The 23278-nt window shown below is 37.1% G+C and overlaps 4 protein-coding genes across 6 annotated transcripts; all 4 read right to left on the bottom strand.

Annotated features, from left to right (window-relative positions):
- Positions 1-4097: 4097 nt before the first annotated feature.
- On the bottom strand, positions 4098-9264 carry LOC129236178 (E3 ubiquitin-protein ligase MARCHF5). Of its 2 annotated transcripts, XM_054870415.1 has the most exons (4): positions 8968-9264; positions 8105-8836; positions 7847-8043; positions 4098-5065 (listed from the first exon to the last, which is right to left on the bottom strand). In XM_054870415.1, exons 2-4 carry the CDS (start codon positions 8753-8755, stop codon positions 4594-4596), a joined length of 1320 nt encoding a protein of 439 aa, XP_054726390.1. In that variant the 5' UTR covers positions 8756-8836; positions 8968-9264; the 3' UTR covers positions 4098-4593. The 2 variants fall into 2 exon arrangements, with proteins under 2 accessions (XP_054726390.1, XP_054726389.1); XM_054870414.1 differs by having other exon boundaries at positions 8105-9263.
- A 2805-nt stretch (positions 9265-12069) lies between these two features.
- Positions 12070-18789, bottom strand: LOC129236177 (contactin). Its single transcript, XM_054870413.1, has 10 exons — positions 18655-18789; positions 16592-17584; positions 15631-16508; positions 14764-15568; positions 14530-14696; positions 13580-14452; positions 13348-13516; positions 13141-13274; positions 12904-13087; positions 12070-12843 (listed from the first exon to the last, which is right to left on the bottom strand). The coding sequence occupies exons 2-10, from the start codon at positions 17454-17456 to the stop codon at positions 12737-12739; spliced, it is 4182 nt and encodes a 1393-aa protein (XP_054726388.1). The 5' UTR covers positions 17457-17584; positions 18655-18789; the 3' UTR covers positions 12070-12736.
- A 274-nt stretch (positions 18790-19063) lies between these two features.
- Positions 19064-20375, bottom strand: LOC129236175 (uncharacterized). Its single transcript, XM_054870410.1, has 2 exons — positions 19832-20375; positions 19064-19744 (listed from the first exon to the last, which is right to left on the bottom strand). Exons 1-2 carry the CDS (start codon positions 20297-20299, stop codon positions 19265-19267), a joined length of 948 nt encoding a protein of 315 aa, XP_054726385.1. The 5' UTR covers positions 20300-20375; the 3' UTR covers positions 19064-19264.
- On the bottom strand, positions 20202-21880 carry LOC129236176 (uncharacterized). 2 transcript variants are annotated; one of them, XM_054870412.1, is made up of 4 exons: positions 21417-21877; positions 21175-21350; positions 20951-21114; positions 20202-20293 (listed from the first exon to the last, which is right to left on the bottom strand). In XM_054870412.1, the coding sequence occupies exons 1-4, from the start codon at positions 21720-21722 to the stop codon at positions 20271-20273; spliced, it is 669 nt and encodes a 222-aa protein (XP_054726387.1). In that variant the 5' UTR covers positions 21723-21877; the 3' UTR covers positions 20202-20270. The 2 variants fall into 2 exon arrangements, with proteins under 2 accessions (XP_054726387.1, XP_054726386.1); XM_054870411.1 differs by lacking the exon at positions 20202-20293 and having other exon boundaries at positions 20487-21114; positions 21417-21880.
- Positions 21881-23278: the final 1398 nt, after the last annotated feature.

Below are 23278 nucleotides of genomic sequence, written 5' to 3'. Positions count from 1 at the left end.
AGTTTAATTATCAGAATTATTGGGAGCTATTTTTCAGAGCGTAAACTGAGGTTTAAAACCGACAAAGCTATTGAGGAATACATTGTAACAGCAGGAGTCTCCCAAGGATCAGTTTTAGGCCTACCACTATGGAACCTAGTGTATGACGGTGTCCTTAGATGGGATATTCCTCCTAGACCAATGTCATCGGATTCGCGGATGATCGCGGTGGGTGGTAATGGGGGCCGCTGTAGCCGAATAAATTAGCGTGTGACTCCCATTCGGAATTCGGATAACGTAGGTTCGAATCTCCGTGAAACACCAAAATCGACACAAATTTTTTTCTAATTGCGGTCGTCCCACGAGAGGCAATGGCAAACCTCCGTGGAGGTTTCTGCCATGAAAAGCTCTTCATAAAAAAAATGTGCCGTTCGGAATCGGCTTAAAACTGTAGGTCCATTTGTGGAACAACATCAAGATGCACACCACAAATAGGAGTAGGAGCTCGGCCAAATATCTAACACAGTGGTCGCCAACCCGTCGATCGCGAGCTACCGGTAGCTCGCAAAGGCAATTCTGGTAGCTCCCGCTGCTCACGTTGCAAAAAATCCAAAAGTCTGAAAATCATACCAGTATTAGCAAATTTCAGAAATTTTCATAATAAATAGATAAACAGCGGCAACACTGCGGTAAGCGATTCGCGCCGACAAACACGACGCGAAGTCGCGTCTCCGTTCTAGGATCGGCTGGAACTGAATAGCTTGTTCGAGAAGTTTTTGGCGTTATATACATATACGCAATGCACGTCGACATTGCGCTCAGTTTAATACTTGGGTTAGAGTTCGAAACATTATGGCAAGCAGTAGTAAGAAGGCGAAGACATACCATTTCCATTCGGAATGGGAAGAACAATACTTCTTCACAGAAGTTAAAGGCAAAAGTGTTTGTTTGTTATGTAATACATCTGTGTCAGTTCGTAAAAAAGGAAATATTGAGAGGCATCATAAAACTGTACATTCGAATTTTGAGAAGGCATTCCCCTTAAATTCTGCCACCAGAAAAGAAAAACTGAAACATTTAAAAATCCAGTTAATTGGACAACAGTCAATATTTTTGAAAATAATCGACAAAAATAAGGCTGCAACAGAAGCATCTTATCGTGTTTCCCAGATAATTGCACAAAAGAAAAAACCTTATGAAGACGGGAAAATCATAAAACAAGCATTTTTGGAAGCTGCAGATTCTTTATTCGCCAACTTTAGAAATAAAGACGAAATAGTGTCTACTATAAAATCTATGCAACTTTCTGCTAATACAGTGATGAGGCGAGTAGAAGTAATGAGCAATGATTTTTTTTTACAGAAGTTTTAAGCAGTGACTTAGATAACTGTATTTATTTTTCACTGCAAGTGGATGAACCAACAGATGTAGTTGACACCTCACAGATGGCCATACTTGTCAGGATGGCTTTTAGTGATTTTACAATTAAAGAAGATCTTTTGAAGTTTATTCCACTCAAAGGACATACTACTGGACTAGAGCTGTTTTCTCATTTAAAAAATCTCATCTCTTCTGAGAAAATTCCAATATCAAAAATGGTAGGCCTGACAACTGACGGTACTCCAGCTATGGTGGGTTGTGATAAGGGGCTCGTGGCGCTATGCTATAAGGATGAAAGTTTTCCACAATTTCTTAGTTACCACTGTATTATATGTACATCAGCAAGCATTATGTGAAAATTTTCTAAACTTGAACAACGTTATGAAACTGGTGGTGAAAATTGTGAACAAGATTAGAGCTCAAGCGTTACAAAGAAGATTATTTAAAACCTTGGCTGAGGAAATTGACTGTCAATACGGAGAGCTACTTCTTCACTCTGAAGTACGATGGTTAAGCAGAGGACGAGTGCTCAAACGTTTCAATGATGTCCTGCCTGCTATACTCCAATTTTTCAAAGAACGCGATGAACCGATTCCTGAACTGGAGAATTCGACTTGGCTCAGAGACTTTGGTTTTCTTGTGGACATTACAGAGAAATTAAATGAGCTTAACTTGCAGCTTCAAGGCAGGGATAAAGAATTAGCGGAAATGATTTCTGATATAAATGCATTTATTACAAAACTTGAATTTTGGGAACAAAACCTAAAAACCGCGATACTAAGCATTTTCCTATTCCGAAAAAATATTCAAAAATCTATTAGAGCCCTATGACAGTAAATATCATATGGAAATAGTTTCTAACTTGAAGGAAAACTTCAAAAATCGTTTCAAGGATTTCAGCAAAATTGCTTTAGTGACGCAATTTGTTGTTTCACCCTTCATGGATATTGATATATATTACAACAGTTTGCAACTTGTGTTATGAACAACTTATATAGCTCGCTGTTTATTTCAAAGCCTTGAAAGTAGCTCAACACATTGAAAAGGTTGGCGACCACTGATCTAACAGAAGTGTACACGCCAATTATTTATTTATTTAATGGTAACAAAATACATCCTGAGAGGATCGCCAGCAAATCTGTAAATAGGATCAAGGCTAGTCGATGTCCATTAACCAGGAATTAGCTGAGCACAAAACTGGTGCGGTTTTAAAAAACAGCAGGGAAGAATTAGAAAGAATTAGTAGAATTTATGAAGGTAAATGTTGGCAGTGTAACTATCACCCCTGGGTATAGATATAAACTCACCTAGCATATGATGTAAAGAAGGCACATTGTATGTGCAGGCCTGTTGGGCACGAATAATCCCCAGCAACGGTGGCCATAGCCATAGCAAAAGGCTACTATATGTTAGGATTGTCAGCACGGTCCTTTTATACGCGGCAACAATCTGGGCTGACGCTTTGAACATAAGCAGCTATTCAAGAAAACGATTGCTCTATGGCTTCTGCACAATTTCTGATGACGCTTCCTTCGTCATTGCAGAACTAATTCCGGTTGATATTTTGGCAAAAGAAATGAAGATAGTACAGTAGGCTATCCGAACACGGCGGTAGAACAAGGCAGAAGAAATGCGTCGTTCGATCGGCCACTGGCAAGACCGCTGGAACAGATCACCTAAAGGTAGATGGACATACGAGTTGATACCCACCCTTACGACGTGATTACAAAGGAACCATGGGGGCGCAAATTACTACCTAACTCAATTCCCTTCAGGGCACGGGGTATTTACAAAATACTTCCACAGATTTGGACATGACTGCTCACCAAACTGCCTAATCTACACGGAAAAGGAAGATGTTGATCACGTTCTGTTCCAATGCCCACGCGATGCGCCCGAAACCTATGGAAGCTTAAACGGAAAAAATATTGTAGACTTTATGCTGAAGTCTGCTGATAATTTGAAAGGAATCTGCGCACATGTAAAACAAATTCATAATGATCGAAGGCGCGCTGAGCTTCGTAGGCGCCAACAATAATCAGCAGCCTCTAAGCTAATCAGAGAGTGGTAGATTGTGGAGAGGAGTTAGTAGGTAGGTGTAGCTGTGAGACTATAAGTCGTGCATATTGATCTGGCGGTATAGCAGTACTCATGAGAGTTTCCTCATCACTGCCATCATCCCGAAAAAAACCCTTGTTGTGAACTTTCTTTCCTATTCAACACAACTGATTATGCATAATTTATAAATTTTTATACTTTTATGTATTTACGAATGTTACAAATCGAAATCACAAAATCAAGTCAGAATCGCAACCTTAGGTTTACATAATTCATTATTTTTAATTGTTTTTAATTTCTTCGTCTTTTTATATAACATTATTAAAAAATATGTACATACGTATTTATATGTGTAAGTCTGGATGCACTAAACATTTTAGTATTTAACAAACAAATGTATTTAACTGAATCCAAATAACATGAAATTGGAGCCAATTTAAACCCTAGGTTTTATACAAAAAAACAACAATTTTTACCCGATTATACCACAAAACGCATACATACAGCAAGCACCAAATTATACTTATTTTTTCAAAATTACCAACATTTTTTCTTTTAAAAATTGTAGAGGATGTTCTTATTTCTTAACTATTGGCGTTTCACGTACATATGTATGTATATATGCATGTATATAAATACACATTACCATAATGAAATACATGCTCGCATATTGTATAGAAGCCCACCTAACCGAATTAATTTGTATTTATTCATTTTAAAGAGTAATTGTGCATTGAGCGAATATGTAGTTTGATTCGAAAGTTCAGTTTACAATTTCATGTTAATTTTTACTTTATTTAATTTAATATTTTGCGCTACCAAATGTAGCACAACAAGTATTTTAATTGAATATTGTATGATATTGGGTTTGTCTCCAGTTTAGATACAAATGCCTTTTTAATTTATTATAATAGTTTTTTTTTATAATTTTTGTAGCGATCCACATATGTATATTTATAAGTTCATTTCATACAGGATAGCAATTTGGTGTTTCTAACAAAATTTTGTCAGCACAAAAAAAACATAGAGCATAGTTTGCGGCCTTGATTTATTACAACATGTATGGATAATAATAAACCGGCTAATAGCACTCCGCTAGATGCCCACAGCATTATTTTTTTTTTGTGTTGTCGCTGTAGTTATCAAAGTAATTTTTTATGTCGGCTTAACGGTAATCTAAACCATGCTGACACGATCGGTTGGCGGTATCGGTATTGCGTTTGCATCCCCTTGAGACTGTGCACTTGTACTTCCAGCAGATGTCGGAGCATCGGCTGTTCCAACATTAACACCACCAGCAACCCCACCAGCTCCAGGTCCAGCCCCAGCGCCATGGTGGCGCGTTGTGCTACGATTTACGTATATGCGCACATTCTCATCTGTGTAATCAACAATGCGGCGCTTCTTTTTCCGCGTGTACTGTTGTTGCTTAAGATAGATCTTTAGAATACCTTTAACTGCAATGAATGTCAGTCCGCCGAGAAGTGTACGATGCAGAGTATTTTCAATCGATTCGAATAGCAAGCGTCCAACTATAGTTGATATGGTTGGTAGTATCAGGGCTCCACAAAATATGCGCGTTGCGGAGACTGGATCCGACAATGTGGGTGTGGCTGGATTTTGCGCTGATGGTTCTTCTTCCTCCTCGCTGAAAGTATGCATAGGAAAGTTTTTTTTTTATGAAAAATGTGGAAACTTTGAAATAATAGTGTAAAAAAAAAATATATTTTATTGTACTTATTTTAGTAAAAAATGGGGATTCTGCTATTTCGGTGGCGCCGCAATCTTATGGCGAATTCTTATAGAACTCGACAAAAGAAAACGAAATGAAAGAGTAAAATTTTTTGATATCTCGCTTAGTTTTCGAGATATTGAATAAAATAAAAGGCTGGAATTTAGAATAATGTATATTGGGCAATTTTTGGCAAACTATTAAATCTTTATTAATGAAGCTTGGTGGAGATGTTAGTGAGGTGTTAAGGAACACTCTTTATAACTCCAAACTATTTGGGAAATAATAATTTCATAATTATTTGCCTTCAAAATTGCCTTTGGAACTTCACACAAAGAAACTTTGGAACTTTCGCCAACCCACGCGAAAAGGAGTTCTACGCAAAAATACGGTGGATTGCGAAGCCGGAGTCGGACTGATGAGGATTATTTTTTTGAAGCGCGGCCGAAGGCCCCCCACGCGAAAAGAAGTTCTACGCAAAAATACGGTGGATTGCGTAGCCGGAGTCGGACTGATGAGGGTTATTTTTTTGAAGCGCGTCCAAAGGCCGCCCACGCGAAAAGGAGTTCTAGGCAAAAATGATAAAACACATCGATCGATGATAAAACACATCAATGGATGATAAAACACATCGATCGAGATATCGAAAAATTTTACTCCTATATTTTGTCTTATCTCGCCGAATTCTATCGAAACTGAAGAAAAAATTATTATTATTATTATTATTTTTTATTTAATATCTCGAAAACTAAGCGAGATATGAAAAAATTTTACTCCTTCATTTCGTTTTCTTTTGTCGAGTTCTATAAGAATCCGCCATCAAATTGCGGCGCCACGGAAACAGCAGTATTGCCATAACAATAAATAGACCTCGTTATCGAAGAATATCAAATGCATACCATCATCAGCTGTTTTTCTCACTTGCAAATTCTTACAAGTAAAAATTGATCCAGTAAAAACTTGCAACTTCCCCTCAAAATGAAATCTCATTTCGCTCTCTCACTTTCCCCTACTTAGCAAGTTTTTTGGATACATGAAACCCAAAACTTGATAACTTGAAACAATTGAAATTATGAATTTAATATTGGAATATTACAATTGGCGCAAAATTCAGCATCCAATTTTGTTCGTGAATAACTTTTATAATACTAAATAAAAATGGTTTTAGTGATGGAAACCTTTATTTTGTCCTTTATGCGTTCCATCACTTATCTGTTTCTATAATGTTTGGTGCGTGACTACCATTCGGAGTTCAGAGAGAACGTAGGTTCGAATCTCGGTGAAACAGAGGTCGCCCCCTCAGCAGGCAATGCAAAGCTCCGAGTGTATTTCTGCCACGAAAAAGCTCCTCATAAAAAATATCTGCCGTTCGGACTCGTCTTGAAACTGTAGGTCCCTCCATCAAGACGCTAGCCACAAATAGGAGGAACTCGGCCAAACACCCAAAAAGGGTGTACGCGTCTATTATATACAATATGTATATACATATATATATACTCGTATAATTGACCCTTACATCGTTTTTTGGTTGTTGTTGCTGTTGTTGTTGTAGCAGCAATACTAAACCCTGTCAGTAAGTGTTAGATGAATGGGTTTTGAGGGGTATGTGAAAAGGTGGTTAGTGTCGTGCGGGGTGCCTTGACATGCTGGACATATGTTTAGTATGTCGGGGTCGATTCTGGATCAGTAGGAGTTTAACCTGCTACAATATCCAGAACGTAATTGTGCCAATGTTACGCGGGTCTCACGGGGCAGCTGCAGCTCTTCATCTGCCGTAGGTGGTGGTTGGACTCCGATTATGGCATTCGGTGGTCGGGAGCTTAATGGTCGTTAGGCCGAGCTCCATCTCCATTTTGTGGTGCACGTGTCTTGACGTTGTTCCACAGATGGAGAGACCTACAGCTAATTTTACACCACTCCGAACGGCAGAAGGTATTTTAAGAGCTTTTTCATAACAGAAATACACTTAGAGCTTTGCCGTTACCTGCCGATGGGCGACTATTAAAAAAAAACACGAATATTAGTTGTTTTTTTTTTACCCGCATATGCGTGTGCGGAATTACGAAAAATCTCCAAAATTATTGAAAATGTAAAAAACTCGAAAGAAGTTGAATTTCAACGCTCAAAATTCTCCATTCCAAATTTTCCAATCAAAGTAGGACTAGACTTTTACTGTTATAAAACGGAATTTAAGTTTTAAAGTATTTCAGCACATTTTACCAGGTAATATTACAATACAAATTGACAAAAATGTTAAAGTGTGAATCTTAAGGCTACGATTCTAGTTATGCACTACAGCCGTGGTTGGACTTCATAAAAAAAATACATGTCAGCGAAGCCATCCAGTTATATATTAGGATTTCAGTTTGATTGGTTGAATTTCAAATTTCGCAACTCTAGCAAATCATATTAATGTTTAAATTTCGTCTGTCGTATTTAAAAGCCTACTAGGGAGTAGTACCGCAAATAACTGTTGCAAAAGCAACTCTTGAAAAAAACGTGTGCTAGCGCAATTGACTAATAAAGTCAAATAAGTTAAAAGAGATTTGCAGTAAAAGTACCAGAAGTTTTACAGTGTGAGCCTAGGTACATATGTGTGTTTGCATATGGATAACGTATAATAGTATACAGTTACACATTTATTTTAAGGTCAGCTAAAAATTAATTGTCGGTATTAAGTCAGATTATCATACTCACGGAAAGGGAATAATGAAATTCATCAGCGGGAATTTTCGCGCAATACTTCGTCTGTTACGAATCAATCGAATAACCGCGTCCTCCCAACGAATCATGCGGCCAAGCACTAAGCCAACTGGTATGGCAGGCAAGCCGATCAATAATATTAACGGATCACCATTTTCCATCAACGCCAATCCTTTTTTATGACCTACAATCTGAAATATATAACAGGAGCTTTATTGAATACTTTGATCTACCGTTAGCGGTTTGACACACCTGTAGAAAAGTGACGGCGCCATAAGTAACAGCAGTCCAGTATATTGAACCGACAAATATACCGGCAGCCAGGAAGGGACTTAAACGTTTGATTAAATTATCGAAAGCTTCCAATATATTGGCTACTTTACCCATTTGTGGGAATACAATAATATATTCCGTTTGGCACTGTTGACAACTCACTGCCCGCATCGCATTTCCTTTTTGCTTCTCGTCTACCCAACGATACAAACAACTCTGATGTACCCATTTCGTGGTGCCGCGGCATTTACATGGCTGGACCCATGGTGCCAGGCGATTATCTTCGTCGGTGGCAAAACATATCCAGCAACTTCGTTCACCCATTTCATCACCAGCTGTGTCACCTGTTATTGCATTTATACCCACACCGACGGATAGTGCATGTGCCGATGTGGACGCTTTCTGTTCATCATTTATTCCAGATTGCTCTGAGGTTTTGGGCTGTTGGGCCAACGACGTTAAGGGTGTTAAGGACGTTGCTGATGAATTTCGATTCAATAGGGATGAAATAGCAGCTGCGGATGATGCCTCATTTATTCCAGTTGTGGTGGAACTATTCTCATGGTTGTCCTGGGAAACTGTGTTACTTATCATTTCGATTATGCTCTGATTTATGTCGCCCCTATTCATGCTGAATCACAATTTGAATTGGGCGTGGACGCAATTTATTAATGTAGCTCCGAATATATATATATACATAAAATTGAAGCCCTAAACTTTAAAACACATTTCTTCAATTTACGTCTAGTTCGTGTGTATAGCAAAATCTTGTTGAATGATTATGAAAAAATAAGTCTTAAATTTTTTACTTTTTTGGCTTTTGCTTTCATCAACAACTTCACCTTGTGTACCGCTACTTTGATGCTGATCCCCTTTGATTAAATATCACAACACCGTTTCCCACACAAGCACTCTTACAAATGCAACTGTCAGCGCTAGTCTCTGCAGTGCAATCTACCTTATTATATTATATTCTCCGCCTTTAAGCACCAATTTTATTTTAGCAACAATTTAAAGTTTTACCACCGACACTTCTCAATTGTAATTTAAAAAATTTACACGAAATTTTAAAGTTATTCAAGTGTTTCCAAAATTTTTGGAAATACTCTGAACAGGAAAAACGTTGCCGGATGAAAAAAATTAACCCTTTGCAAATCTGTCTTACTGAAAATTTGACATGTCAATGTTAACTTCACAAGTACACCTTTCATCGTTTCTTCTTAATATCGGTCATTTTCGTTTCTTTATGTAAAAGCAAAAATATGTAGGCCAGGCAAAGAACATATTAAGACAAGAACATGCCTTTATCCACCCTAATACAAATTGGAAATTAATCTAATTTTATTAAGCTCCATTTGGCTTTTGGGTGGTGAATTTTATACCCGAGTTTTGTTAGCGAATTGAGCCGGAAACTGCTATTGTTCGGGGCCCAGGTATATTCCGCTACTATGTATAACAAAAGAACATATAAAGACAAGAAATTTCAACTTCTAAAATCCAATTGGTCTAAACTGATTCTAATTAGTTCCATGAAATATTGCCTCCAACTGACAACAACTCATTTTGCTGAAACTTTCTTCCACGAAATTGGAGTATTGGCAACTCTAGTACTATTCAAGCAATTTGACGTGCTAAATAGAACTGCAGCGGACAGCGAGTAAATGGCCTCTGGTGACGATACAGCATGCTTGACTGCGCTTTGTATGTGTTAGTGCAGTCGGGTGGCGTCGTGTCACACATACTTGTTGTCGGTAAAAATCAAAAATTTTAGATATTAGCGTCAAGCGCCCGACACGCACAGATATAAAGTTCTTGTCAAACAATGCTTGACCGTTACCAGAGGCCAAAAGGGCTGACAGAAAAAATAGAAATGGATCCAAATATTTTCCCGCCACGATTCTGTGCAATTTCATGCGATTAAATATTTTTAATTTTTGGCAGCGATTAATTTTACGGCGGGAGAATATTTAGATCCACTTCTAATTTCTACTCCGAGTTGGAGTTTCAGGGCTACTTTTCTGATCACTTCAGGACAAACTGCTTGTTTTCCAAGAAAACCCGCAAAATAGCAATAATTTGAGAAGTTTTGATTTAGTAACAATGAGCTTCAGCGAGTTGCTGATACAGGAAGTACGAAAGTACTAAAGGTGTGTCTACTATTTTTCTCTGAAGGAATACCGGAATGTGCAGAAGGACCAAATTTGGGAGAAGATTAGGGAAGTGGTAAATGCAAGTTATAGGGCTTGTTCATGCAACACTGCGGTTGTGATTGAAGCTCGAACAAGCCCATACTGTTGTTGTTGTTAACAGCATAGGTAGCCCTGTCAGTGTAGTCATATCATCGTTCGTCTTCGTCTAGCTCATCTAGGGGTAGGCCCAGGAAACATGCTGTTTCGACGAGTTGGGTCCAGAAGGTGATAGCCACCTTGTCGTTGTGCTTCGCCGGGTTTGACAGGGGCCTAACGGTGGACCAGAGCTTACTCACCCCAGAGGTGAGGTTGCAGGTCTTCAGGTGCTCAAGCCCATACTACTTACAGCTGCATAATGTGTTAATTGTGTACATAATTTAGATTACTCGCAACAGCTTTTCAATATTGTTTATTTCGACATGCACTCAAAAATGTAGCAAATGAAAAGTTTTCACTACAAAATTTATTTTATTGTTACCACAAAATGTCAGCTGAAAACGGTCCCGTCGCAATTGTGTTTAATCGATCGAATTGTCAAACGCGAGTAGATCAGCTGGTCACCTGTCAACCATCGCCAACAGCAATTCTGTTCAGGGCAAGAAAGTAATAAGATGCCTTCGATTCGCTATGTGTTAGCGAGTGGTGATTAGATGAAGCAACTGGTACAAATAAACACGTGTTGGCAGCACTGGATAAAGCTGCCTTTCTCTGGCTGCCTCAAATTACATTTGTTTGGAAGCACTTAATGTGTTTTAGTTAGACCGCGTTCATACAGGGAAACATTTGGTGCTTCAACTTGTTACTTTTGAGTTATCTATGAGTCAAGGTGGATTTATTAAGGTGACAGCATTCACCCAGCTGAATTTTTCGCCGTAGGTATGGCTTACGTCAAAATGATATGCTCTGTTTGTATGTATTGGTATGTTTACATTTGATTACTGATTTTGACGTGATGCTTGGACCAAACGCAACAAATACATGTGGGGTTTTACTTATATGTGTTTGCTGTCACCTGTAATAAATTCGCCTTGCTATGAGTTGTGATGCTTGTGCTCTGCCAATACCCTTTGTGTTCTCCGTTTTTCCAATGTCGAAGTTGCCGTGCAATACCGAAAGAGAATTTTTTCGTGCGATGATTTATTATGAATTTTCAAGTAGATTAACTCGAAAACATTGCATCGAACAACTTAATTCTACTTCTGCCGATGAAGCTCTCACGACTGTAAAACACGGTTTGATACGAGAGGCGGTTCTACATTACCTGAACAACCCGGATTTATATCTGGCCAATGACTATCACTCCAGCAGTATTCCCGTACACGCATGGGAAATGTTTATGTTACTACAACAGCGACCGATTTAACATATTCTATCCTGGCCGTCATTCATTCCCGGATGGAATTCGCTGAGTCCGTATAAAAAATATACATATTTAATTGGCGCATACACCCTTTTTGGGTGTTTAGCCGGGCTCTCCTCCTATTTGTGGCGCGCGTCTTGATGTTGTTCCACAATTAAAAAATATATAAAATGTAAAATAAAGAAATATAAAATATAATTATAAAAAATATATAAAATATAATTATAAAAAATATATAAAATATAATTATAAAAAATATATAAAATATAATTATAAAAAATATATAAAATATAATTATAAAGAAAACTATAAAATATAATTATAAAAAATATATTAAATATAACTATAAAAAATATAAAATTGAAATATGTAGAGCATTGAAAAGCATTAATAAATATATGAATTCACATTTTTCTGTATTTAATTTATTTTCAATTCCATGAAAAGTATACAAAACTATCGAAATATAGATATTTATTTAAATATAGGAGCACTAGCTGTCGAGACCTTATGCTCTAAGGAATTTAAACAAATCAGTTTTCGTCAGAACGTTGTGTAAAAGAAAATGAATTTGATTGCAAAATAATTATTCTACGATACTGTATAATTAAGTAAACTACAAAAAAATTGGATTTTTCTTACAGTTAATCTTTTTTTGCGCTTAACTATGAATAATAAGGTCACTTTCATTATAAAATATGTATGAATGGTGTGATTGTATACTTTTATTACAATACGAGTTGGTAGAGATTCAGTTATTTACTAAATATATGTACTTAGAAATGTGAATAGAGATTGATTTACACGCGCACATATGTATGTACGTATGCATGTAAAAAGACGGAATCGTTGCGTTGTAAAATAATAACAGTTGTACAATATTCTTAAAAACTAAATGCATTCGCTCTGTGTCACATAATTACTTCATGGAATGCTTTTTCGCTTTTCTTAAAAAAAAATCTAAATACATTTCTGGACATACTCTCCCACATTAATCGTCGAGTACAAAATGGACGGAATTTATTTCGAATGTTTTCAAAATTATACGTATTGTGGCGCTACTCAGTTATTGTTTAGGTACTTTGATATGAGGTACAATAAACTAACGACTAATACCGTATTAAGGCCACTGCGGTAGTGACGGTTTCCATGATTGCGCGTCGTTTTACCTAATAGAAAAAGAAGAGTAATGTGCATGAATACTTTTTTAGCTTACTAGTCAATTTTACCCATTTGGAAGCGCAATGTAGGACTGGACATACGACCATCGCCACCATTACTGAATGCCAGTACACGCATATTGTAGGTTTTGCCCGGTGTAAGATTTGTAATGTATGCCTCTAATTTTTCGCCTACCGGGATTATCGTGTTGTTGGCTGTTATCATATTTTGATCACTTTCCCAAACGCGCACCTGCAGTAACGAACCAAATTTAGAAGTATATTCAATTATAGCACAATTTTTACCTTGTAGCCTTCGATTGGCTCTTCATCTTGTGCTGGTGATACATATCGCCATACAACACGCACGGTAGAAGGATTAATGCCATACACATGCACTGATGATGGCGGCTTTTGAGGCGCCTTTCGATACGTGCGTTCTATAAATTATTGTGTTCAAAAAGAAATATAAGAGAGACTTGCTAATATATTCATTAATAGTCGTTCTTCTACCTTCGAAACGTTCACTTTCTGGCCCCTCGCCAGCCGCATTGTAAGCCATCACTTTCACAAAGTAATATGTGTCCGGCTGCAATCCAACAATCAGCGCCCAATTCCTTGTAGTGCGTGACAAATAATATACAGAATCCTCTTCATTATGTGTCGTTTTCCAATATTTCAACTAAATATAAATGGAATATTTTTTTTTAACTGAAAAAAGAGACATTATATCGCCTAAACTCACCCTGTGCCCAATCAATTTGCCGCGTATATTTTCGCGTGTCATTTCGATTGGCTGCCAAGTTACATTGAAAGCTGTGGAATTGTATGGAATAGCAAATGGTTTTTGGGGCGCCACCTGCGGCATATCTTCTGCCGAATATATAACTACCGGTTCACTCTCTGGACCCTTACCAATATTGTTAATGGCTTGCACCTTTACCTCGTATTCGGTGTAATAGTTGTTGAGCGGTATATTAACGACCGCCACACCATCGTTATGCAGCATTTTTAGCTCCTCTGACGCCCATTCCAGTGTGCCTTTCAATTTCCAGAACACTTTGTAGTGTATACCGTGACTATGCTGTTCTTGTGGCAATAATGGATCCCATGTAATCGTCAAATCACCAATTTTGCCACCGCCACCACCGACGTTACGCGGCGCAATATACGGCTTGTCTTCGTACGTACTGTAGATCGGCGATGGAGTGGATGGTATGCCAATGCCCAAGTCATTAACCGCAGATACGCTAAATTCGTATGAACACCAGGGTATAAGATTCGAGACTTCCGCCTGCTGCCGACTTGTATACCGATCTACCTCACGGCCACGAACATGTGTGGACACATTCACCCAGGTGCGATTCCAATTGGTGCGTCCAAGTATGTTATAGTAACGTATGGGTCGTCCATTGTTAGCGCCGTCAACCCATTCAATGATCGCCTTTGTTTTGCCAATTTCAACCACTTGCACACCACCAGGTGCGCCCGGTGCGCCTTCAATGACCACAGCAGTTTTGGAAGAGATCTCATTAACAGACGATTTCACTACACACTCATAGTCTCCACCATCCAGCAGTGTTACATTATGCACAGTGAGGCGATTCCGATCTATTATCTTAGAATTGAAAAGTAATAATAATTAGAGCTCAGTTTTTAGATTTATGTGGATGCGCATTTTTTAGCTAGACTTACAATACGTTCTGTACCGTCGTGATTGTTGCGCAATATCTCGCCGTTATGTTTCCAAACGAATGCAATATCGAGTAACACATCATAGGTCGCATCACACTGCAGGAATATTAGATCGTGCTCTTGTGTGGTAATGCGTAAAGGTGGTGTCTGTGTAAAACGCATCTCCTCTTTAAATAAATAAAAATTGCATTATTTATAATATATTTTTAAATTGAAAAATTTCAATTTACTCACGCAAAACGATGACGCGCGCACGCGATTCGTCCGTGCCTGCTTTGTTTGTGGCCACGCATGTGTATAGGCCTTCATCGTCACGTGATGTCGGTGCTATTATCAACGTGCCACTGGGTAATATGCGTCTATGTCCGCCAGCACCAATAAGCTGGCCATCTTTTTTCCATTGGAATTTAGGCCGTGGCGACGCTTCAGGATCACAAACGATGGTAGTGTTGCCATTTTGCACAGCATAAATCTCCGATTCGAGTGGTCTTTTCTTGAATGACGGCTTCATGGAGAGAACGCGTAATTGTGCGGATGAGAAAGCAGTCTTCAATTGGTTTGTAGCCCCACACTGATACATGGCATTATCCTTGTCTGGGTCTAAATACTTTATAGTAAGCACATTATCCTGTATTATATAACGATCTTTATCTATGCGCTCTGGATCGAAGCGCTCCGCATTTTTATACCAAGTGTAATTAACGTCTGGTATGGCAAATGCTTCACAAATAAACGTCACATCGCCATTGTAGTCCTTGATTTTGTCCTTTAACGGAATTACGAATTGTGGCTTCATTTGAATATTGATGTGAATCGATTTGTGTATAGTTTTACGTGGGTTGGAGATGGTGCATATATATTCGCCATTGTCATTGATGGTTGCGTTCTCAATGATTAGGACACGATTGTTGCTTGTTGCGAAAGCGTTTCGTTGTAAGGGTTGGCCGCGTCTAGTCCAATTATACAAAGGTATTGGATAACCGAAACCGACACATTCGAGACGGATTTCATCGCCAGCGATGGGCGCTTCGGGGAAAACCTACAAATATTAATTTAATAAAATTTAATATGACTTCATAAAAACTATTGCTTCAAGCGAACCTTTGGGAAAGCATTTGCGAATATCAGCGATTGATAGTTGCTGTTCGGCACCACTCGTAGTGGGAAAAATGGGCCATTGCGCCCCGTATCGGAAACCGAAGTTTGCACACTGCACGAATAATTGGCACGATCAACAATCTCGATGGAAGAAAAATAGAGCGCACCATCATTCGAAACAAAAACACGTTGATCTTCCTGCACGAAATTTGGGAAGTAATCGCGCGCCCAATAGTACTTAACCTCTGGATAATGTTGTGGCGGATCACAAAATATCGATTTGCCCCAATTCATATCAGCAGTTTCAGCTGAACGTTTAAGATTAAATTCCATAATAAAACCGAAATTCAAATGCGCACTCTCGGAGCGTATGCGTCCGAATTTGTTCTCAGCCACGCAATGGTAGGCGCCCTGATCTAAGGCCTGTTTTGGATCATATATTATAAGGTTGCCACCAGAAATTGTGTAACGGTCGTTCGTTAGCGGATCGATGGTTATATACTCAAGCGTATCGTTGACATAGACTTCACGGTACCAGCGGTAAGTGGGCGTGGGATACCCACCAGCCAAACAACTCAGTGTAACATCATTTATCAGACGATTTTTACTAGTATCGAATGTTGTATCGTTGGGTTGTTTTACAAAATAAGGACCACGTGGAATTTTCTCAAAATCCCGTATATCTAATCCATAGTGAAAGGGGCGTTTGTCGTCCAATTTAAGGTTTACATTTTCAGGATTATAGAGTACTTTCGATTCACAAATGAACAAGTTCAATTCGATGTCATAGGCAGGCATGAACATCCAACGATCACGTTTTTTTGAAAAGCCATAAACAACACGATCTCTGGTAAACGGATTATCACCATATTGATTCGGACCTGTGAAGTTAGAAGTGATTATTAATGAAAATATGAAAAGAAGTGTCACGCAGTCAATACACAAAATCTATATAACCACTTACCGATAAAGCCACGCAAATTGTTTTGATTTCGATTATTTACTGAACCGGATATGGTATTGTAGAACTGATTCGGAGTATTGCGATTATATTCTGTCTGGTACATATTCTGTACCAGGAAGCGGTTGTCATGTAAATTTTCGTATTCAAGGGCTTGATTTTCGTCGAGTGCAAAAGAGTCTTCCAATACAAGGAATGGTGAGTTATCATCATTTGCCCAGCTATTGGGTCCAGTTTGACGCGCAGATATCCAAAAGCGATTTTGCCGCTGATTCTGTATTATCAATTGTTTAAGTATGAAAGAATGTTTTTCAATACTATCCACATTTAAGAGTTCAGCATTGTAAGCTTTACAGATTTTCTTTGCCTCTAGCCAGTTACGTTTTGGCGAACGAATAAATCTATAGCAAGTTTGTCGAAAAGGTATCCAATACTCTGGGCAGAAATTCTGTTCATCACTGTAGTTATCCCCATACTCAAAACCTATGGACGAGGTGCCACGATTGAAGGGATCATAATTACTTATACTTCCACCGCCGCCGCCACCATAAATACCACCGCTCAAAGTGTTCGATGACTGATCATAGAAGTTGTTTTGGTTCGGCGAACCAACCAGTAGACCCCCTCCTCCTTGTTGTGGGTTCTGTAGGTCTTGCTGTGATTGAATTAATGGGTTTTCATATTGAGAAGTGGGTGGCACTTGTTGATTATTCGTATAGAGAGGATTGTAGCGCGGTTGATACTCTTTGTTGTAAGTCGGCTGATATGTTTGTGGATCATTCGGCGCTTGGGCTGCAGCAAGTGCCTCAGCTTTGCTACACCCAAATAATACGAGGAAAACGGCGTAGCTAATGGCTAAATATGCCATTTCCGCTAATAAATATATTATCTAGATGAACGGTATATATTATAAATTCATGGATTCTTGTATTCTAAAGGCACATTTTTCTGCAACATTTGCGTGCTCTAAATTCCAGGCGGTTGCACAGCGTTGAACTACAACAAAATAAAAAGCAAGAAGCCTAATACAGTTTTTTTTCGCTTAGCAAATGTTAATAAAGTACTTTGCTTGGCTAATTTTTAATAAGGTGTGAAATACAAAAGCCAGAAAGTAAACAACCTACCTAAGTGCACAGGGCAACACACAACTCCTCATGATAACAATATCATGCAGAGCAAGCGCGTGCGTATACCATGGGAAAATATTTAGTTTTACATATACATATGTATGTATATATTATATTTATGACTTATGTAGGCATATATGTATGTTGTTAAATCAAATTTTTCTAAAATTATTGCTTTTGCTATTTATTTAAATCCGAATGAATATCCATGTACACGCATGTGTAAGTATATGAACATACATATGCACTAACATATATATTATCCACACAAGAATGGTAGACTCATTATTCAATTCACCTTGCTATGCACATACCAAGATGTATGTAGTCACACCCAAAACATAAACTACGATTAAGGACTAAACCACATATTTACTGTTATAATTATGTTACTCCGCTTTTAAGGATACATACATACGCACATCAATTAAAATAACTTTATTATTAAAATCTAACGTTCTTGTGTGGAGCCTTAGGTGTGGCACTCATAATTAACTGTAATCATTTATATAGTTTTTCTATTTTCAAATTATCTTTTTCGTTTATTAGTAAATTGTTGCGATATTTATTTCTTCTTCCTGTCACTTATTTGAAGGATGTGCAATAATTTGTACGTTTTCTTTTTGCAGCAGTGTATCAAACGTTAGCTGCGCAGTCTGCGTTACCAGAAAATTGATAACTTGTACCGTATTACTCCCTCACACCCTTTTAAAAAAGTAAATATAAAATTCTTTTAACTAGTTTTTTTCTTAAGATAGCTTATTAACTTTAATTATTGAGATTCCACTACCATTGCTACCAACTGAGTCACACAGTCGACTCAGCTTCATTAAAGCCCAGCTTACACATAGCCACAAACCACACCTTAAAATTTTATGCTCTAAAATTCCGCACAAAACACTGAATAGAGAACTGTTTCAATAAAAAAATAAAAGTTACCTCTCGAGGATTCAATTCTCCGGTGATAATTTTGATGATAAGTATTTCTTATTAGAATTTTTAACTGAAAATTAATGGAAAACAAAAATTACGATTCCGCGAACAACGTACCAATGGGACACAACAGAACGAGTCCAAAAAGAAGAATGAGTGAAAGAAAGGTAAGAAATTGGAAAATCGACATGAGTAAAAGAAAATTAGTGCGTTATTGAATTGAGGAATTTATGCGCCACAGAACTGACCTAAAAATACAAAATAATGAATTTGAATAGTTTACGCGGTTGTTTCCTTGATTTACGTTAAACGTATTTATTTCAAATTTATTTTTATTTATTTATTTATTTATAAAAATGAGAAACAACAATACAATTGTTATTGCACAGCAAAAAAGGAGCACTATTTCAAATTTAAATTACTGAGATATATATAAGTAAAGATGAGTTAATGTTAATATCAACTATAGTTTTTTTTACGATATTTTTGTTTTAATTTTTATCAAATGTTTCCAATTCATATGCTAAATCATGTAGGATATTCACTTATGCCGACTAATTTAATTAAATTAATTTAATTTGTCTTTTATTACAATGTGCCTGTGTAGTTTTAATTCTCAAACAATTTTCCAATGATCCATTTGCTTAATCATATCATGACACAGGCAATACTGCAACTGAATAGGGTCGAAACGCCTACTCTCCAGCGTCTTTAAGTTGTGTAGCACTTTGGGGGCACACACACGACTTGCATCGCAAAACTCTAAATGTTGTATATTCTTGCTATCCAGCCAACCATAATACTGATTCGTATATCGTGGTACACAAAAAATGTCTCGAGCAAAATAGTTTGTAATTTTATCTAATTCATTTTCATAATGCCTGACGTCTGGTGTGTCGCAGCTTTCCAAATGTTCGTATTTCGAATAGAATTTCTCAGTCAAAGGTAGTTCTCTGTAGTTTGGTTTGAATTTATGACAATCGCCTTCATCTACAGTGCCTTGACAACGGAAATTCGCCTTACATTTGGGATTATTATGCAGCTCGACTCGCACAGTTAACTTATTTGGGGGATAGTTTATAGCGAATTTGTTTATCTGAAGAACAAAAAACAAAATAAAAACATGTTAGCAGGAAAGGCACTAAAGAATGAACTTCTTGATATTTTAATCTTTTCATCTAACCTGGGTGGTTGGTTCAGGCTCAGTGCACGAGTATAGATTGTCCTTGCTTGGGCACTTTTTGACGCCCCCTAACATACGGCAGCATACGCTCATAGGATCACAACGTTTCTTTTCGTTAAAATAGCTAGGTAGAGGACTGGAAATGCACTTTATAGCTTCTGCCAATTTCTCATCCCGCGTCATCTCCTTTTTTTTACAAAGCTGGCATGGCGTTTCTTTCCCTCCTTTCTTGTCCATTTTTACACAAATTCCACACCCCTTTGGTGTCTCATCTTTACTATCGCCATATTTGTATTGAATATTCACATTGTGGTTGCAGAATGTATCAAGAGTTAATGGTTTCCGGTTAGGCCTATCACAGGGCTGGGCTGGCTGCTTGGTAGCAACAACTCTGCGACATTCTTTCGCCACCTCATTGGCAAGCAAGTTAAATTGTGTATCATTGATATCTGATTCGAGGCACTGCATAATTTAGATTGAAAAAATATATAGATTTTTTTATTTTTTTTTTTAATTACTTTTTTAAGTTATACAATTTTATTAATTTGAAAGGAAAATAAAACCTTGTCATTATTATGTTTCCAATACACTCTTAAAACATGCTCGGTTCTCTGCTATAATTATGTTTGAGTAATTTCGTAGTAATATTTCACCGTTCATCGAAATTAGTTTAGTTTTTTATTGAAACAGAAAAGCGGTCATATAATTATTCGCATAGCAAAAAGCTATAGTCACACATTTTAGGGTCAAAGTGGTCATTTTTGTTTTGGGTCTAAGTGATTATTTTTTTTTTGTTTTGTAAAAAATTGTATACGTCAATTTTTGATAGAAATATTCTAATACTATTGCTATTTCTGTATGAATATCATTGTGCCCATATGTTCAAGCCCTTTATCGGTTTCTCTTTGAAACCTCGTACTAATACATCTGCTTCCCACCAAGAAGGCGATCGTTGTATTTCTTTCTCACGCGCAAAATTACTGTTTTTTGACTGAGCATCATTTAAATTAAGGCTAATTATACCATCGAATATTTCCAACTCTTTACAACAATTTAAAGATAGTCCACCATTAATTAATGGAAACGGTGAATGTTGCAAATGGAAATGGATATCCTTACAACTTGGCGGTAACTGCGACACATCTTTAGCCATTAACTGTGCCTTCGCATTTGTTTCCCTTAAAAGGCCTGGCTCAGACAATATTTCCAGCTCGAGATACAGGTTGGTTGGATATAGATTATGTGAAAAAATGTTGTAAAGACTTTCGTTGGTGAGAAGCGAACTGTGAAAACAAAATATCAGCTTTGCTTTTTGATAGTTAAGAAATATAATTTCCACTTACATTAAGGTTTGATTAAGGCGATCGTGTGGAATGCGGTGTTGGCTGTGAAAGTGAAGCCGAGATATGGAATCAATTGGTATGTGTATAGTGTAGGCTTCTTTTGCTGTAAATGTCGTAGGTCCAAAAAGAAATCTTAAACGCCGAACAATGTTTTTGTCAAATAACTTTTGTATAAGCTGTGGGAATATTATCAAATAATAATTGTTTTAGTATTTTAAATTTCAAGGCATCTTACATCTTACCTCACGCATTGCACTTATAGATTCTTTCGTTTGTGTAGCCTGTTTCCGTTGTTGATCCAACTGATAGGTGTGTAGGGTACTTGTACATGTTTTGTCTCTTGTAACTGCTTTCAAAGTGGCACCAGTACAGCCTTCAGTTTCTTCTGTCCACAATCCCACATAGTATTTATAAGTCTTGTATACAAATGGAATTTGATTTCGTTGGAAGAGTAGGAATTCAAGAATAGCGTTCACAACATCAGCAGTGGAACCTGCTGTTAGAACATCTACTTCGATGTTGAGATCAAGTTTTTTAGTTGGCGGCATTCCTTTTGTGCCCAATCAAAATTTGTAAAATAATACTTTTTTAAACCAGCTACAACCAAGCTGCAAAAAATAAACGGCACTGCCAAGCAGAAAGGCAAATGAGATAAAAAAAATATTGCCAAGTTTCTTTGAAATAATATCCTGCACAGTGAATTCATAGAAGGTGCCTTCGCTAGAGCAGCGTTATTCAACATTTACATCGATTTGGTAGTTTGATTGTCAAAATTTGAATAATGTAAACAAAAAAAAACGCCATTCACTGAAAATTCACAAACATGTAATTTCTGTTTGCTTTCTTCGCTTGTTTTATATTGGCAGAACTTCAGCCGTTGTTGCAGCTATTATCGATCAACTTTTCATTCATGACATTATTCTCACTTGTTCAATTGGTCGTCTAACATGTTCTATTCCACTTCAGTACGAATACTATATTGGAAGAGTTTTAGTAACCAATTAAAATAACTGAATATTTAAAAGTAAAAGCTTGTAAAAAGTTGTGTAATCAATGGAAATGTGCAAATTGTATACCGTTGTCTATAAAAATTCATGTTAAATGAAATTTTAAATAGAGTGGAAAGCATTAGAGAAATTTATTATAGAAGTGGTTTCTAATAAAAGCTTTTCACACTGCTCTTGTTCATTAAAAAAATATTTATTGATCATACACACAGCTTCGTATTGGGCACACCATAATAACTAGCGCTCACTTATTACAGGGTAGTATATCCAACACCTGCTTCTTCTGCCAAGCCACAGCCAGTGTGCATCACCTATTGGTATCCTGCCTAGAACTTGCTTCTCAAAGGTATCACCACTTCAGCAACAGAGATCTTCTTCAGATGCCACTGAAGATAACATAAAAAATGTACACATTTCTAAAGGGCACCGACTTACTCCGTCGTATCTGATCCAACAGACATCACCAGCCAACCGCAAGCCTCTGCCGCTAGCGCTACGTTTGCATGAGTTTACTAATAATTTTATTATCATGTAAGCTTTTAAAAATAAGAAATAAATAAAAATCAAATTTTTTATCTCATGCATATTTTCCCGATGTTGTATAATACAAAAGGCGGTTGATTCGATTTTACACATTCGTTGTTGATTGGCATACCATTTCTCTCACTGTTCAACATTTTGCCGATTAATGCATACTTTGAAACACTTTTTCTTGACCAATCGCGCAATTTGGATCGCATCGATTGAATTGCCGATCTCCACAAAAACGGGCTACTGATTTTAAAACCTGCCACTGCACCATTGTATTTTGGGAATAACCTTGAAATTTCCAAGAATGATAGAATAAGATATTGCGTCTTTCGAGTTCGCCTTGTGAAAACGCCCAATAATTATACAGATGTAAGCACATTATTAAATGTAAATATTATTTATTTATTTATTTAATAAATGGAAAATAACAATGAATTATTATTTTACAATAAAAAATGTAAATATTATATATTATTATTATATTGTATTAATGGGAATACCATTTCTCTCCTCACAAAAAGTATATTCTACTTTTTGTTATTGAAAGCAAAAAAAAAATCATAAAG

This window comes from Anastrepha obliqua, chromosome 1 (assembly GCF_027943255.1).
Source record: "Anastrepha obliqua isolate idAnaObli1 chromosome 1, idAnaObli1_1.0, whole genome shotgun sequence".
Lineage (NCBI taxonomy): Eukaryota > Metazoa > Arthropoda > Insecta > Diptera > Tephritidae > Anastrepha > Anastrepha obliqua.
Note: the sequence above shows the minus strand (reverse complement) of the source record. Positions and strands in the feature narration are given on the sequence as shown.

Bases quoted from the DNA above. Each gene is read 5' to 3' on its own strand.
- LOC129236175 (XM_054870410.1), bottom strand. From the start codon at position 20,299: ATGCAGTGCCTCGAATCAGATATCAATGATACACAATTTAACTTGCTT. The intron at 19,745-19,831 runs GTTAGATGAAAA...TTTGTTCTTCAG, and splicing joins AGCCTGAACCAACCACCCAG to ATAAACAAATTCGCTATAAA.
- LOC129236177 (XM_054870413.1), bottom strand. From the start codon at position 17,456: ATGGCATATTTAGCCATTAGCTACGCCGTTTTCCTCGTATTATTTGGG. The intron at 14,453-14,529 runs GTAAGTCTAGCT...TTCAATTCTAAG, and splicing joins ACGACGGTACAGAACGTATT to ATAATAGATCGGAATCGCCT. The intron at 13,517-13,579 runs GTGAGTTTAGGC...ATTTATATTTAG, and splicing joins GCAAATTGATTGGGCACAGG to TTGAAATATTGGAAAACGAC.
- LOC129236178 (XM_054870415.1), bottom strand. From the start codon at position 8,755: ATGAATAGGGGCGACATAAATCAGAGCATAATCGAAATGATAAGTAAC. The intron at 8,044-8,104 runs GTGTGTCAAACC...TATATATTTCAG, and splicing joins GCGCCGTCACTTTTCTACAG to ATTGTAGGTCATAAAAAAGG. The intron at 5,066-7,846 runs GTGAGTATGATA...GCATACTTTCAG, and splicing joins AATTTCATTATTCCCTTTCC to CGAGGAGGAAGAAGAACCAT.
- LOC129236176 (XM_054870411.1), bottom strand. From the start codon at position 21,722: ATGCCGCCAACTAAAAAACTTGATCTCAACATCGAAGTAGATGTTCTA. The intron at 21,351-21,416 runs GTAAGATGTAAG...ATATTCCCACAG, and splicing joins CTATAAGTGCAATGCGTGAG to CTTATACAAAAGTTATTTGA. The intron at 21,115-21,174 runs GTAAGTGGAAAT...TTGTTTTCACAG, and splicing joins CGCCTTAATCAAACCTTAAT to TTCGCTTCTCACCAACGAAA.